The following is a 17,545-nucleotide window of genomic DNA, read 5'->3' on the forward strand; positions in this document are numbered from 1 at the left end:
TTTCTCAAGAAAATCTCAGGGTGTCCATATATGCATTCTAAGATTTCTAAGCGACTGAAATCAAGATCAACAGTCATGGCTCGGAACACAGCTTATAAAATCGAAATATTTCACAAGGTAACTCGGCTAAACTCAGCAACTAAAACAAAAAAAATTTCGATTTTCCTATACACTTCTTTAGAAACGCTTTTACCTGGGCGAGCCAATGAGCGTGAAATAAGAAACAAAAACCATGCGGCATAACATGGGTGCTCCTGCCCCCCGCTAGCTGAAAATAACACAGCCAAGGAAAAAAATGGTAAAATGGAACTGATTATTGTAATGGCATATCATTTACAAACCAATGTGATTGCTGGGCGCCAAGGAGTGCTTACATGCGAAGGCCATATGCCCTCACTGGTTTGAAGTTGAGCAGTTTGAATCAGTTGAATCAACCTTAATTACCCTGGTATTGTATGATCCACAAAACCTACACTTGTGGTATAGCCAGTGAAACGGTGCTGTGCCCTTCTTGTCACAGTCATTGCACAATATATCCTGCATTAACGAAATCAGTCTTAGTATTCCTTGAAGGGTGATAATGCTCAAAGGAGAGTTCGGATAATTACCTGACAGCGATCCCGGTACTCTTCTGGAAGCTCCTCAGAAGCCAACAGCGCATCAAGCATACCAAAGTAAACCTGAATGAAAAGAACAAAGCCTTCAGAAGCGTTTAATGCACCTCATCATTATTTCATCCTCAGTACATAATACGGACATGAACAAATATTCCCACTGCATTCTAAAATAAGTTTTCATTTACATTTCAATGGCATACTTCAATAGAATGCAGATACAGGTATGGCTTTGAAGTTAATTTTTATGAAAAAAATTATTTCAAGTTCATTTTTTGTCCAAAAGAATAGCTCAGTTATCTCCTGGAACCATTAAGGCAATTCAGGTGTTTTTCAGATCTGATTACAATATCTAGAATGCTGAATTTCAATTTTATAATCTATTCATTTCCTCTAGCTTCCTTGGCAACTATAAAGAGGGTAACTGAAAAGATCCCTGCATGCGATGTCTAATTCTTAGCAGCCTGCTAGTTGAGGATTGCTGGGAAGCATCTCTCTAGAAGTCTTTTGGTACATGGATTAGAAGGATTTGGTTTGTAGATTCCGTTTAATACAAGGAAATGCAAGCGGACAGAACGGTCCATGTAACAAGCATACCGCCATACTATTCTTTAAAGGACTATTCATTCAAATAACAGGACCGCACATCAAGCACCAAATAAGTATCACAACCAACAAAGCAAATATTATGAACAGACAAGAACCTGCAATGGCCCCTCATTCCAACAATAAAGCAAAATTCTAACCTAGTCAAACTAAACCAAGTCTCATACGATTGTTTAAAAAATATAAGAAAGAAACCAAAAACTTTTCTAGACTGTCATTACCGCGTTATGAACATGTAAATTCTCATGATCCCTTTTTCTTTATTTGTTATCAGGAATCGTTTAAATAATTTACTGAACTCCATTTGAATTTTAAAAGGTAAAGAAAAGATCACACAAACCATTTAGCTTTAATACCTGGAGAAGAAGACTAGCCAGGTTAACAAGATCTAGCAATGAGGCAACGGGCAGTGCTTGTAAGTAATCATTAAATAGGCTCATGCTACACCATGGATCGGGTCAAATGTTTTCTAATGTAAAAAAAGAATGCCCAGGCAATTACAATTCAAGCAAACCCGAGTTAATTTTATTAGCACGTAACATGAAATATGAAATTGAAATAACTCACAGAAAAAAAAGCGAAAAGAAATCGCAAAGTTCAAGGCCTAATAATCTAATATTAAAGGATAAAAAAAATAATTTCAAAAAATATAACATCGAAAAAGAAAACCGAAATCAACCCGGGCAAACTTGACTAGCCCGCGATATGAGATTGGAATTAAAAAACAAAATTTTCAGAAACAAAATCAAGTTAATCCGTGTTAACTTTACTAGCTCACTCCCAAGATAACCTAACAAAAACAAAAAAATAACAAAACTCAAGGACCAATAATTTAATATTAAATGATAAATTTTAAAAAAAAATCAAGGAAAAAAAAACTCATGTCAACATAAATTAACTCGACCAACCTGTCACCCGTGACATATGATTAGAATAAAATTAACTAGATTTTCAAAAAAAAAAACCTAGCAAAAAAAAAGAGTTAAATAAATAAACATTGAAAACCAGAGTCAATCTGAGCTAACTTGACAAACCCGCACTTAAAATAACATAACCCAATAGAAAAAAAAGTGAAAAAATCACAAAGCTCAAGGGCCAATAATTTAATGTTAAATGATGAAATTGAAAAAAAAATCAATTTCATAAAAAAAACATCGAGGAAAAAAAAATTAAATCAACCCGGATTAACTCAACTAACCTGTTATTGGGGATATAAAATCGGATAACTCAACAAAAGAAAAATAGAACAAACAAAGAAGCTAAGAGCCTAGCAACCAAATGTCAAATGATGAATTTGGAAAAAAAAAATATTAATTTTTAATAAATGACCCAAAAAACAGCTGAACTTAAATCGAGCCCGAGTCACGAGACAAGAATTACCAGGTATGAAGACAATCATGAAAAAATAACAAAGTAGAATTTCTAACCGTAAAACAATTTTAAACCCAAACATGGTATAAAAACAAAATGAAATAGAATAATTAGTGGCTAAATTAGAAAACAAAATAAATTTAAAAAATGATATAAAAAAATAATTAAAAGAATAAAGATCTAAATTGGATAAAAGAACTAAATTAAATAAAATGTTGAGGGAAAAAAAAGATATATCAAGAAAAGTATAACAAAATAGCAATAATAAAAATAATGGGAACCAAAATTGGATTTAAAAAATGCAATAAAATAGTAAGGGGTGAAATTAAAAAAAATTTTAATCAAGATAAGTATAAAACACATTAAAAAAACAATCAAAAGCAAGAGAACCAAATTGAATACAAAAATCAAATTGAATAAAATGTCTAGAGATGAAATTGAAAAAAAAAACTAAACTTCAAAAATCATCAAATGCAAAATAAATAGTAATAAAAAGAATGAGAGACAAAATCGATAAAATTACAAACTAAAGGATACAATTGTTTTTTGAAAGGGTTGGCATGAATTTCAAGGGCATAAGAGAGAAAAGAAAAAAAACTCCATCTCAGCCCAACCGGATCTCCACCGTGAGTACAAGCCACACTGCCGGAAAGAGGATGACTCACCACTCTCAACACCGTCGTAGATGGAGGATTTTGGTAATCGTAAGGCCCCGCATGCGCCGCCCAAAAAGAGCGGGGGCTATCACACGTTGGCCCATGCATTGCACGCGTCAACAACTTTTTTTATAATATTTAATTATTTAAAATTATCAGACAACCAATAACTAAATCCAAACATTACCAAAAAAAAAAAAACAAAATGAAAATATTAAAACACCCTTGAAACCAACCTTAGTTTTTTTGGATTTCAATGGTAGCTCTGTTATTTATCTGTTTAAAAAATAGAAATGACAGATGCCTCTCTATGCATGTTCACTTTTTTTCTCCTAAGGGCATGATCGCAACTTAACTGTGCAATTTTTTAAAAAAAGACGACAACCTCTGACCAAAAGCTTATCATTATTTTACGTTGAAGGGCAAAATAGTTATTTTACTGTGATAAAAAAAAAGTGTCTAGCTAATTTATCCTCAATTAATTTTACAATGACTAATGGATCCCCTGAAAAAATGATTCTATCCCCGATTGTAAGATTCTTAAGTTTTTGGGATAGGAGTAAAAGTGGCATGTCACACAGTGAAACTAAAGCTACAATGTTTTACTGATCGCTTTTAGTTTTTTTTATAATAAATTTTTATGATCAACAAAATAATTTTACTCTAGGAACAACAAAAAATAATGCTCAATACCTGGATAAGAGATGTAGCGAGGTTAACAAGATCAAGAAATTAGGCAATGGGCAATACTTGTAAGTAATCATAACTTTTTATGATCAGATCAACAAAATAAATTTCACTCAAGGACCAACAAAAAAATGTTCAATATATTGGAAGTATTCCTCATTAATACGCCATGTGCAACTCTAAACATCACTTCCCTTGATGGCACTCTACAATAGCATCATAGAAGAACAGACTGAGAAGATGAATCATTTTTATCTTACCGACATGTCTCCCAGAGATTTGCTGCAAATTGGGCAGATGTAGTGACTACAAGTGTACGCCTGACACAATGAAGTGCAAACAGAATTAAGTACCAGGCACACAAAAAAAAGGTACTTACCATATCACTGCAACAGGCAAAAAGTTGAAACAGAAAGGAACGGCAATAACCAGACAAAACCAGTAAAAAATAGACCTGAAAACAGGTTGAATGCATGAAATGGCCGCAAGGAAGAGCTTTGACACTTGCACTTGAAGTGAACATGTCGTCGCAGCAGATTGGGCAATTTGTTTCCAGACCTTTCTCTCGACATTTGTGGTCAGCTAGTTTCATTGCCAGGCAACAATTGCACTTCATGCAATGAAAGAAGTCAGCACCAAGCCCAGTACCCACACGGCATAAATTGCAGAAAGGACAATGATAAACAGCCCTGAAATAAATTCAGTGCATCGCAGGAAATCAAGTAGTAAGGATGAGTTCAGAAGCAGTTACTTGCATGAATTTATAGACCATTGGAGAGTTGAAATGATTGAATTGCTTTGCTAAGTTAGACCTATACCTTTCTCACCATGGCTTAAAAAATAAATGAAAAGGAAAAAAGGTCATTTACAGTCAATTATCATTGCAATCAATATTATTATTCCATTAATTAAAATGGAAGAGAGTGTAAAATGCAAATATATTTCTTGTGGTATACGATTCCAGACATGTAGTTGACTTCATATGCACCCTGTAATTATAATCGTTGAAAAAGTTGAATTTCCAAGCTAGAGAAACTACAAGAGAGATGGCAAGTAATAGATTTTGGAAGAACAAGTGAATATATTAATGATAGAAAATGTACATCACATTTCTATTTGAAATCCAGAAATGTACTACCTGGTTAAGCGTAACCAAGAACCACAATATTCTTTCATGTTTTCTGGCATCAATTAATCTGAATACCTTTCATCGTCAAAAAATTTGCAGATGCTGCAATAGTACTTCGCCATTGAGAACCCACCACAGGAAATAGAAGTGCAAACTGGTCCAACCGGCTGAATTTTCAGACAGCGCATACACATCATTTCAGATGTAGCCTTCCTGAAAGTACAGAATTAAAATACTATCAAGTTAATAGAAAGTCCAATCAAAACCGAGTATGACTGAATAACACTAAGTTACCTATCCATCGAATGGTCACTGACTTTATCATGGCAGAACCTACATGCAAATAACTTGCCACAGCAAGTAGCACGTAGTTTACAATTTCTTTTGTAATGCTCACACCCAAATTCTTGTTTCTCTGGGCCTCGAAATGAAGGAGAACATCCAAGTAAGTCTCCACCATTTGAATGGTCACCAGTTCTTGCTTGAGGGGACTTCTGCTGCGCGGCTATCCAGCGGCTAACAAAATCAAATATGTTGATCAGAGTGAGTAGAAGAATAGTAATGCAGAAAACTGCAGAAAGTTTACACAGCATGAACAAACCTGGTCATAAGATTTTGAATAAGGTAAGCTTTTCTTCTTGGATCAAGAGTTGAATCTCTAGAAACTTTCCTAATCTCTGCTTCAAGCTCATTTTGATTCATCCGAAAAATATCTTTCCAGCCAGGCTTAAATGTATGATCACTTTGATCCAGACTTTCACGGAGATCAGTACCTGAACAAAAAGATAAAAGATAAAACAACAAAAATATATCTTTAAAATGTTTTAATACCAGCTAGAATAAAAAGCTACTTCCAAGAAACATCACAGAATGTCTCAAGTTTGCAGCTTTATTCACACACAAATTGTGCCGCATTCAACAGCAAATAAAAAATAAATTGATAGTGCGAATAAAAGATTGCAGAAACCTAGTGATATACAACTCTCTGATGTTGTAGCATGTGGCGTTGCAGCAAAAGTTCCTTCCCACCATTCATTAAGCCACTCACTAAACATTGTGTTTTTGGTCGCCTGCTTCCACGTGTCCATCATCCTGTTCTGCTCCTCCAGAGTGAGAGCAGACGTTACCCATGGCAACATCGATTGAAGCACCTCTGCACCTGTGGTACCAATTATCTGACCAACAATTTTGTCCTGCTCCTCTACAGAAAAATGCCTGTCAAATAATGGCCACAACTCAAGTTCTTCCCGGAAAACATGTTGATCCAGTGTTACTCTAATGGATTTGCACATCCCCTGAAGCTTTGTTGCAAGCTCATTATACTGTCTAACTGTATAGTTACAATCAGACAAATTAGCATGCTTTCCAATTAATTCATCAGCATGATTTGTATTCTTCAAGTAGTCTTGAAGTTGAGTGAGCTCAGAAAGTGCAGATGAGATATCTTCAAATAATTTCTCCTCCTGCTTGTGGTCCAGAGTGTAAGAATGGCTAACATTATGAAGTGTTTCTTTAGATTCTAATGCTGGGAATACTATATCATCCTCTGCATTACTATGTGCTCTATACAAACCCCACAGCAGACGAAATCTACCTGTAAACTGCCTAAGCAAAGTTTCATTGCATTCATTTAGTTTTCCAGATTCAACATCTAAATACTCCAGGTCTTTGCGGATGGCTTTATGAAATTGAAATATGTTATCAATGGGCCGTGATGAGCAACCAATATTCGTGGGGCTCGTGTCCATTTCCCAGTTAAAAAGGCTGGAGTTAAGGGAAGGAGCAGAAGGACTAAAAGATGAGCGTAGAGATTTAGCTGCAGCAAGAGAACTAATTCCTAGATTGTTGCTACTTACTCCTAACCCAGGGACACAACAAGATTTATTGCTACAAGATGATTTTTGGGTATCAACAGGGTCTGAAGAGGGACAACAATTGCTGTCTTCCTGAGCTAACAAGTTTCCACGTTTCCCTGGCCTTCTACAGTCATCAGCTCCATCTACTTGGACAAAGGAAGACTTCTCATCAACAGATGACCTAGGGCTGCATTTACAGGACTGCTGTTTAGTATCTTCCTCAGTCCCAGCCAAGATTCTCACCGGACAACAACCAATAGCACTTGAAGACAAACAAACATTTTTAGAACCACCCTTGCATGCCCAACCAGAAAAAAGTGTAACCAGTGCAGAATCTGAAGCTGGAGCTGCAAGAGATCACACTGCAAGTTAGGACTTGACAGATATGAAGCACTGATAGCATGAATACCACAGTGGCGAACCCTCTATAAAATGTCATAACGATATAAAGAGTATCAATAAAAAGGAGAGGTGGTGAATTGACTCTGAACCTGCCATGTACATATTTTGAAGAAAAGACCTCGCTGCTTCTTCACTAAGTGACCCTACCAACCACGGTAAGACACATTCAATCAATTTCAAGGGCATCACACATAAGCTTTGATAAAGAAGTTCACGCTGTCTTTTGGCACTAAAGTGCTTTCGAGCAAGTGGAAGAACCTGCCAAAGCAATATACATGTCAGATGGCTTGCCAAGCTAGCAAAAGCCAAGAGGTGCATGGCTGTTGATTTTAAATCCCAACCAATATGCAGGTGATATTTTAAAGCTCTATCTTTCTTTTCTTTTCTTCTTGTTCGGTTAGAGAATTCAGGAACTAGAAAATCATCTCTGTAGGGAAGACAAGTTCCACAGTGATGCAGCAATATGCTTACCTGAACTTCCTCATTTTGGAAGTGTTTCTGTATGTTGTCCATGATTTGATCAGCTTGGGAACACAGCTTTGTATAGAAATCAGTAAGGGATGTGTAGGCTCCAGCATTTTGAATACTTTCTATCAGGCACCTAAGCTTGTCAAACTGAACTTCTTCTTCTGCATGCTCCTGGGCAAAAGAGAGTTCCGCGTCTACAGCAGGGAATATAATTTTGTCCTCAGCAATACTGCAGTCATAGAAAACAAAAAACACATTTCAAAAATCTCGAGTGGTCATAAGTTTGATAACAAGACAAAAATAATATTCATGTTCTCTTTCTATTATGCTTGTCTTTGTGTCCTCTGTAGGCACTGAAAGGAAAAGGAAAGGTCCAAGAAGTTCAACTGCCTTTAAAGAAGTGCAATTTGAGGAGATTTGACCATTCAAAAGCTTCCATACTTTATTGAGGAGAAGGGTTTTCTAAAAAGACAACACAACTAAGGATTCAAAAGACTGACAAGAGGTAGAATGCGTAAGTCATGCAGTGGACTGTACTATGAAGGACTAATCACCCCAAATACTTATCTTTAGGCATGAAGAAAGTTACATCAACGCACTACTGATGAAACGAACAAGTTGCTGCACTTAAACAATGTTATAAGGACATAATATGGAAACACAAAAATAACTGCACCTGTGAAAGATGCAAACTTCAGCAATGAATTGCAGCCTCTTGTTGAATGAAGACAGATTAGAAAAATCTCCAGAATGCTGGATGCTCCTAGCTGCCTCAGTTATATCATTCAACTCTCTTTTAATGGCATTGTGCCAAAGCAGAATTTCATCTATTGGATGGAATTCAGTGGAAAGGGTGGCATCACAATTTAGCTCCATATATTTCCTTTTACCCATTCTAGAAGATTCACATGCACAGTGTCCTTTCATGCTTTGACACCCTAAAGTTGGCGCTCCTGAATCTTGACACCAGGCCTTAGAATTATCTTCACAGCTCTTACACGTTTCAGACAATTTTGCCCCTTTCATCCAGGAGAAAATAACCTTCATCAATAGAAGTTTGAGTCAGCTTGTTCAAGTCCATCCAAAAAAAATTAACTGCCAAATATATCCTCACCTGCCGAAGAAGTTTCTCTTCTGGGATTATCTTACACAAGCACTTGTGCATATCCTGATGCTCATCAGATGATATAGAGGAAGAAAGCCAAGGAAGAAACTCTGCCATCATATTAACAGGAATGCTGCACAGAAACTGCCATGCCAATGAGGCCTGCTCTTCAAATGAAAACTTCTCGATTAGCAAGGGAAAGACCTGCCACGTCCAACAACAAGCTGGTGAAATTCGAATTTATTTTTGACTGAGTGTATCAAACTCCTAATGAGTTATTTGTGAAATATAATTGCCAGTTAGAAAGAGAAGTCTCAGTGGCATGGATTCAAAAACTTAGAGAGCACCTTGTTCCCTGTCAGCTCACCCTGAGCAGTACTAATTTGTTGCACATAGAAAAATCTGAAAGACAAAGACAAGGCTACTTATTTCTAGAATATCTATTTAGAAGTCTTCCCTTGAGCAATGCAGATGTGCACTCTATTCCTCAGGGAAATCCTTGTGGAGGATAAGATGTAGTGTCATAATATTCATGCCAAAACCATATATATCTTGTATAAAAAAGATGTTGGAGCTGGCAATTTGCTATTGGAACTTATAGACTACATTGTCCCCCTTTTTCCTGTTAAACTTGGGGGAAAATATTATTGAACAACTGAAACGAAAAGGATGGACTTCACTTCATGCAGATCAAATGTCATGTGACTGCAGCATTGTTAGCCTCCCCCTTTGCATTTTTATAACCAATGGCAGTGCATATAGACTAGAAACACATCTTTCATTGTGTGTTGATCGTAACTTCTATCAACTGGAGTGGATACTGAAGCACATTAGTCATATGCTGAAACAGAGACAACTCTCAGAGCAAGGAATGCTTGATAGCTTAAAGAACTAGTAGGTATTCATGTTTAATGTGTTTGAGGAAAATCAATATCAATGTTCAAACATGCACAGAATTTCATTGTACCTTTCAGAGTCTTCTGAAATAGTCGTGTTGACACAGATTTATTTCAAGTTGAAATATACATTTCTGATTGTTAGTCAATATTTTTAATATCTTCTTGTTCTCTAGTTTAGTCAATCATTCATTACTACATCTGAAACTCTACAATCTACATGTTGTAACAATCTCCCTCCACCTGTGGAATCTATTTATCCTTGTTTTTCCTTTTCGTTCCTAAACTGTTTAAAGCATTAAAGAAAGCTCTGCACATCATGTGCGGTTAAAAGATACAGATTAAGAGAATAGGGGGAACAAGTTTAAATTCCCTTAAACCTATCATGAGAAAATGCAAAGCTATCCTTGCACAACCGATAAAAAAGAATACCTGTTCCTCTTCCTTGGACATATGCTGGTCAATTGATGTTTGAAGGGCTCCTGTACGAGAGGCTAACTCTCTACGATAGCTTTCTTCATTTTGCATGTTTGAATTGAGCAGCTCAAATAATTGATCGAAAAGAACACTCTCCCCCTCATGTTCAAGGGAGTAAGTCCGTGCCACATTCTTCACACGTATATCAAGAGCAGGAAAAATAACCTCCAGTCACAAAAAACATACTGTCAGAATCCTCAGCTAATTGTGTATAAGCTAAACCCAAAGAACAGGGAAATAATCCATTTTCAAGCACGAAATTTGTGGCTGGTAAAATCATTTATCACATTAATTGCTTCATCATGCTATGAATTATGATTCTCTCAAAAATAGATAGCAGAGACCTTAAAAATCCATGTGAAAATAGTAACACTGACTTTTATACACGGGATTTATTGCCCACAAATGCTTGTTTTAACTAGTGGATGCTACCTAACTAGCTAATAAAGACACATGCATAATCCAAAACAGCCAGCCATTGAATCTCAGTCACATCAAGAATGAGAGAGGTTAAAAGAAAGGGATTGTACACCATTGAGCAGCGCAAGACCTGATGGGCCTCCTAGTGAACAAAAAATAATTGACCACATCAACATTCCAAATACCAGTCCTGTATGTTTCAATACACGTTCCCAGGACACACTGTTTTCTAGATTTTCAGATATTATAGACCTACAAAAGCACTGATGCTTTCCAATACCAATTGATCTGATCAGACTAACAAATTCCAATTGACAGATGACTATGGAATCCATGCCACAGTTGTTTCTGACAGCACTTTCTACCTTTGGTCAGTTTAAGGATCAGAGTAGAAGCATGAAACTACAGTAACAATTGTCTTATTCCCGTTTCACTTTGTACTGGATCGTGAACAGGAAATGCATCAGGATTTTAAAGCTTGTACCATAGCCAAACATATGGAAAAGAAAATTTATACCGTTATTTGACAAAACCATTTCTACTAAAAGCCACAATGCTAGTATTTCTTGCAAGAACAAGTGGCAGATTTCTCCAAAATATACCCTTTTCATTCATCACACTTCATATAATAATATCTAGATCAACTTGTGATAAATTCCACAATAAGTTTTCAGTTCAGAGATCATAATATATCATAAAGATATTTCACAGCATAATTAATTAGAGAAAGATGACTGATATTACTGTTGTGCAGAAACAATGATTATCAGATTATCTTACCCTCTCAACCTTCTCCATTTGGCTAAAGTTTTACATGCTTATAATATCTGTAACTTCTAAACTCTTGCCAGCTTTATTTTGTTTTGTGTCAGATGCCCCCGCCAGATTATATAGATACAAATAGCTCTCAACCCCAAAATTATCAGTGTAAAAATAACCATCGGGCAAAGCTAGATACATGATGGAATACTCTATAACTTAAGAAAGGAGGGACAAGAGTATAAATGCAATGCTAATTCAATAACTGATACCTTAAGAAAAGAATGCAGATTAAAAGGGAAAAAAAGAAAATATCTGAAATAATGTGAATTGATTATAGCGAACAATGCATACCACAATCAAGACAGGCAGGAAATTAAGTACCTGACAAAACATATGGAGTCCATAATCTACCATGTGATAATTAATCTAATGACCAAAGACTATGAGTGGTGACAGTTGAAGTATAATCTGATATTTCAGTTTCCTAGCATTTGAGAGGGTCTTGCCCTAAACATGTGATGGATGTTACAAAAACAGTTTAAGCGTCTCATATTATGTTGTGGCAGTATCGTGCCTTTTTGAGGCTAAATTGCATGTGGTGACTCACCGACATCGTCTTCCCACTAGACAAAATTCAATCTGCAAATCCAACTAAAGTGTGCATAAACAACAAAATGGTTACAAGCTTCTCGTGACTCAAAAGATTTGACCCTGTAAATCTGAAATTCAACATTTAAGTTGGAAATGAGGATATGCACTTTGATCAAGCAACGAAAGAAAATTTTAAACTCTGATTGCAAATGTCATTGTGTGCACTAATGACAGAAAAAGAAAAGGAAAAGAGAGTAAATATTACCCTATATGTGATCAAGTAATTCCAGAAGAAATGATAATTCCAAGTCCCGCCAAATTATATAACAAACGAGAATTTTAATTATATTCCATCAAGACAACATGAATTCAAGGCACATGGTACTTGATCTACTCTAAAACCTGCTGTTTAGGAAACTAATAGGCCCAACAATACGTGCTCATTCTTAACAATCCGGTAAAGCCTTAATCAAAGCTATCAAATGTAATTCAATCACAAAGCCACGTAATGAACTGCTATTGCCATTGGCGATTCAGACTCTGCCGAACCTTGTTTTGCAAGAAGAAAAAATATTTAGCACCACCATACTAGTATCAAAGTATAGAGATACTATCCATATGTATCAAAGCAACCATGCACAAACCTTCAACTGGTCCTGTCTACGACTACAGCGAAAAACAAAGCACACTCTCAACCAATCCAAAATAAGCAACTCAAATTACCACGATTAACAAAACTAAGAAAATTTAAGCAATAATCACACAAAATCATCATTAAAATGGCAAATAAATTAGAAGGCAAATTCATTTGCATATCCCTAAAAACCTCCAAAACCACTTAATCGATTGCAAATACAGTAACACGCACAGAATCTGATACATAATTGAAAAATGAAAAGGCAAACTGGGCTGATCAAACTCGGTATACAAAAATCAATCAAAGCCTCAAAATCAACAAATCTGAAACAAAAATTAGTTAAACCAACCTCGTCCTCAGCATTGCAGTGATGCTTGTATATCGAGCGAAAGAGGTAGTAGCGCTCAAGTAACGGCTTAATATCACCACCAGTGGTGGCAAAAGTGATGGCGGCGCGATGGAGACCATCGAGCTCGGACCTAATAGCTTTATGGAAGAAAAGGAAGATAAGAATTGGAGATTTCAAAGCAGAATTTTTTAGGCAAGTTTTAGACGGTGCAGAAGGATCGATTGGATTCACTGGACCTGCCATTACCGCTACTCCTCCTGCTCCCCCTCCGTCTATACCAGAAAATGGCGTCGACATTATAGCAGAAAATTAATTAACTAGTTGGAGAAGAATCTTGAAATTCCTAATTTATCTCCTTTTGTTTCCTTTTTCTTTCAAGAGAATTTCATTTTTTTGATTTTTTTTTAATCGGTTTCTTGTTCGGTTCTCCAGTTTTCTTGGATTATTTGGTCTTTGTATGCAAGAGAGGAGAAGAGAACGGAGCGAATACAAAAAGAAGAAGAAAGGTAGAATACAAAATAAGGAAGATGGAGAAGACGGGGGGCGTTTTATTATTTTAGGTCGGTCTCTCTCTTTTTTTTTCTCTTCTTTTTTTTTCTTCTTTTCAGTTATTTTAGGTATTGAATTTTTATTTATGTTTGTTTTGGAATTTTTTTATTTTTTTTTTCTTACAGAGATTCATAGGGTGATGTGAATCAGAGGACGTAAGCCGGATTTACTAGGATCGACGTCGGACAAGCAGAATAAAATTTATATATTTCTAATTTTATTTTATTTTTTTGAATGGTTATTCTGACACTTACATTAGTACAAAGAATTTTACCTTAGTTTGTTATAGAATTAATTGCTCGTTTATTTTTATATTTTAAAAATATTTTTGAAAAAAATATTTTTTTATTTATTTTAAATTGTTGTTTTTTTTGTGTTTTTAAATATTTTTGATGTGTTGATATCAGAAAAAAATAAAAAAATATTATTTTGATGTATTTTCAAGTAAAAAACATTTTAAAAATCAATTATCATAACGATACAAAACAAGCCAAAAAAGAAAATCTGCACTACATCACAGGGCGATTATGTTTTGAAAGAAGCAAGAAGAACTTGATACTCGAGTCATTAACTTGATTATATCCAATAAGATTGATAAATTTAATAATCGGATTTAAACTGAATGGAACAACAGAAAACAAATCACAAAAAAACATTTGTCAGTAATAAATAAATAAAATGAGTGACTGATATCATACTTATAAGAAAAAAAAAAAAGGATCATTGGAGATTTATTACCACTTGATTGTGAATATTATCCACAAACAAAAGAACTTGTTGAGTTGATTTAAACTCAATTGCAAAATTACACAAGATGACATCGAAATAAGTTGCATGGTTTGCTAGACCAATGCTTTGTAAATGCAAATCAAACAAAACACGATGAAATGAGTATCTGTCTAAATTTAACCAATCAATTATATTTCATTAAAAATAATATATCTCAAAAAACAAAATAAAAAGATCTAGATAACTCAGCCAAAAAAACAAAAACACAAACAAATGATGTAAAAAGCATATGAAAAAACAATGAGCTTGATCTCTAATAAAATAAAAAATCAAATGATAAAACCTAAAAAAACACTAGATTAAAAGAATGATAAAAGGAAAAAGCAACACCTAGCGAACGTATTTAAACTGGGTTAATTTTTTAAACTGGAATCCTTAAAATTCCAAAATGGGGTTAATCAATAAACTCAAATCTAAATCAACTCCATGTTGAATGATGAAATTGAGTTTTTTTAAAAAAAAAACTAAAAAAATTAGAAAAGCAAAACAAATAATCAAAAAAATAAGGATAAAATTTGAGAGTAAAAAAAATAAAAAGTTACATTATAAAAATTATTTTAAATGAAATAAATTGCAATTAATAGAGGGGTTTAAACAAGACAAATTTAAATAATCAAATGATGATAAAATTGGAATAAGTTTCAATTTCTATAAGTTATTTCAAATAAAATAAATATTAATAAAAAAATTCAAGGACTAAAACAAAAACAAGAGAAGTAAAAAAATCAAACGAGAATGAAATTGAAGTAAATTTTGATTTTTGTAAGTTATTTAAAAAAAATGAATATGAGCCAAAAGATTAAGGACAAAATCAAAAACAAAGATATGCTAATGGGTTGATTTGAAAAATTACAAGGCAAGACGCAAGAAACGAGAGAGAGAGAGAAAGAAATAAGAAAACACAAGACATATCAGTCAAATCCAAATATAAGCTCTGTTTTTTACACGCGTCATCTCAAGATAAAGAAGACACCGAGACAAATTTAATGACGCTCTAAAATGACATTCTTAGTTACCGAAATCAACAGCACACACCGTCCAAAGATGACAGAGTAGTTGGCACCTGTCAATATTTTTTTAATCCCTTTAATTTATTGAAAGACAAAACTAACCCTCACAAATTTACTACACCCTACTTGTACAATAACAAAAATACCCTTAGACCTAACGCATAAAAAACTAAAACTCAAGGGTAATGAGATATTTATATTGTGCAAATACAAATGACAGTACGCAAACATCCCTCCCAACCATATAAAGTTTTTTTGTTTACAAGGCTAGACTGGTAACTTTATTATACACTCTACAAGTAAAAATACAAAGTTACCCATAAACAATGCTAAATAATGCATTGGTCTTAAGAGTATTTATGATAACTTGTAGTGCAATTTTAAAGGCAAATACTCGTCTTGCCCTGTATCAATTTAAAAATGCGACCACTAGAAAGACAATCATGCCCTTATCATTCAGGCAAAAGTTTTTTTTTTCATGGGCCAAAAAGGGACGGGGAATTAACTATTCCCATTTAAGGTGTGTCTTGGGGAACAATGAATTCTCCGTCTTTTTTAGTTTTATCTATAATATACCAAAATTTATTAGTATTTTTAAAAGCAACTTTTTATTGGCTCAAGATTATTTTTACTGTAGCTTGGGTCTAGAAACCAGCCCTGACATGTTCTTGGCTAAGCGAATCTAGAAACTGGTATAGGCTCAACACCACACCCTTTACTTAGATATGTTTATGGGTCTGGACACTTTGCTAGGTCCCAAAGCCAAGTGTGTGGCTATGCCCCTTAAATCAAGGTGTTGTGCATGGACCCGACACAACTCACAACACACCCTATACTAGGCATGAGACTCGCCGCTACAAGCATAAATGTTTGAGAGTGGTAATAATTATTTTTTAAAGTGTTTTTTCTTTTAGAAATATATTTAAAATAATATTTTTTTATCAAAATAATCTATAAATATAAATATAAATAAATAAATTTAACCAACCTCCATTCAAGTCGCAATCTGATACATGAGGCTTGATTTACTTGTTAGTGTGAGGGTGTTTGAGAGTATGGTCGCAATTGCTTTTTAAAATATTTTTCATTTTAAAATATATTAAAATAATATATTTTTTATTTTTAAAAAATTATTTTTGATACAAGCACATGATCTAAAAATATAAAAAATATATTAATTTAAAGTAAAAATAATAAAAAGATTTCAAAATTTTTTAAAAGTATTTTTCAAATGCAAAGTTGATTTGCCAGACAAGCTCGATATGATGTTAAGAGATTTGGATAATATTTAGGATAAAATTAAAAAAGCTAGATAGATTTTTGATGAAATTGATAATTACTATACAGGTTCGAGATTTTTTGTCGTTTCTCAGTGTTTAAATCATCACTCCACAAGGCTTAGACAATTTGGATTGCAATATATTCGCTCACTGGATAATTCTCTCGAGCTAAGTTACAGGTAAAATTATTTTTTTAATATAAGATAATATTTTGATGTTAGTAATATTTTTTCTAATATAAAAAAATTCAATCACGAGAAAAATAATTTGATATAGCCCCATTATCTTAGTGGGGTTAAAAAACATTATGGATAATTGATAAAAATATAGTTTAAATTAAAATAAAATTTTTGTATAAACATTAAAATGGTAACATACTTAATCGATTCAAATTAACTCATGTTAACTTGTCAATCCACATACCAAGTCATGATATTATGATGACTTCATCGGAAAAAAATTATAAAACTTAATTTTCAGTAAACGCAATGTTAAAATACGAGACTGAATAAAAAATAATTAAAAAAAGATAAAAAATAACTTAAATCAACCCGAATTAATCTTCCAAACCCGTGACCCGGGTCATGAGACAAAGATAAACCAATAGAAAACAAATTAAAACAAATTATAAAACTCAATTTACATTCAATCTGGTATTGAAAGATGAAATTGAAAAAGACACAAAAAATTACTCGGGTCAACCAATCAAACTCAAAACTCGAGTCATGAGATGAGGGTAACCTCATATAAAGCAAACCAAAATAAATCATGAAATATAGTTCTCAATCAACCCAATATTAAATGATATAATTAAAAAAAAATCTAATAGGAAAACGAAGAAAAAACTCAAGTCAACCAAGTTAGAATGTGTTTGGTATTGAGGTTGCTGTT

The 17,545-nt window shown here is 34.0% G+C and overlaps 1 protein-coding gene across 3 annotated transcripts; it reads right to left on the reverse strand.

The window, feature by feature from the left end:
* LOC133697176 (zinc finger protein BRUTUS-like) lies at positions 1-13,544 on the reverse strand. 3 transcript variants are annotated; one of them, XM_062119577.1, is made up of 15 exons: positions 13,027-13,542; positions 10,223-10,432; positions 8,904-9,098; positions 8,466-8,830; positions 7,793-8,018; positions 7,411-7,579; positions 6,031-7,266; positions 5,665-5,836; positions 5,358-5,579; positions 5,139-5,276; positions 4,389-4,623; positions 4,195-4,254; positions 609-680; positions 375-537; positions 1-268 (listed from the first exon to the last, which is right to left on the reverse strand). In XM_062119577.1, exons 1-14 carry the CDS (start codon positions 13,321-13,323, stop codon positions 394-396), a joined length of 3,741 nt encoding a protein of 1,246 aa, XP_061975561.1. In that variant the 5' UTR covers positions 13,324-13,542; the 3' UTR covers positions 1-268; positions 375-393. The 3 variants fall into 3 exon arrangements, 2 of the variants coding, with proteins under 2 accessions (XP_061975561.1, XP_061975562.1); XM_062119578.1 differs by lacking the exon at positions 1-268 and having other exon boundaries at positions 288-537; positions 13,027-13,543; XR_009842833.1 differs by lacking the exons at positions 1-268; positions 375-537; positions 609-680; positions 4,195-4,254 and having other exon boundaries at positions 4,484-4,623; positions 5,073-5,276; positions 13,027-13,544.
* Between the last annotated feature and the right edge of the window lie 4,001 nt (positions 13,545-17,545).

The sequence above is a fragment of the Populus nigra genome, chromosome 6, assembly GCF_951802175.1.
Source record: "Populus nigra chromosome 6, ddPopNigr1.1, whole genome shotgun sequence".
NCBI classification, from domain to species: domain Eukaryota; kingdom Viridiplantae; phylum Streptophyta; class Magnoliopsida; order Malpighiales; family Salicaceae; genus Populus; species Populus nigra.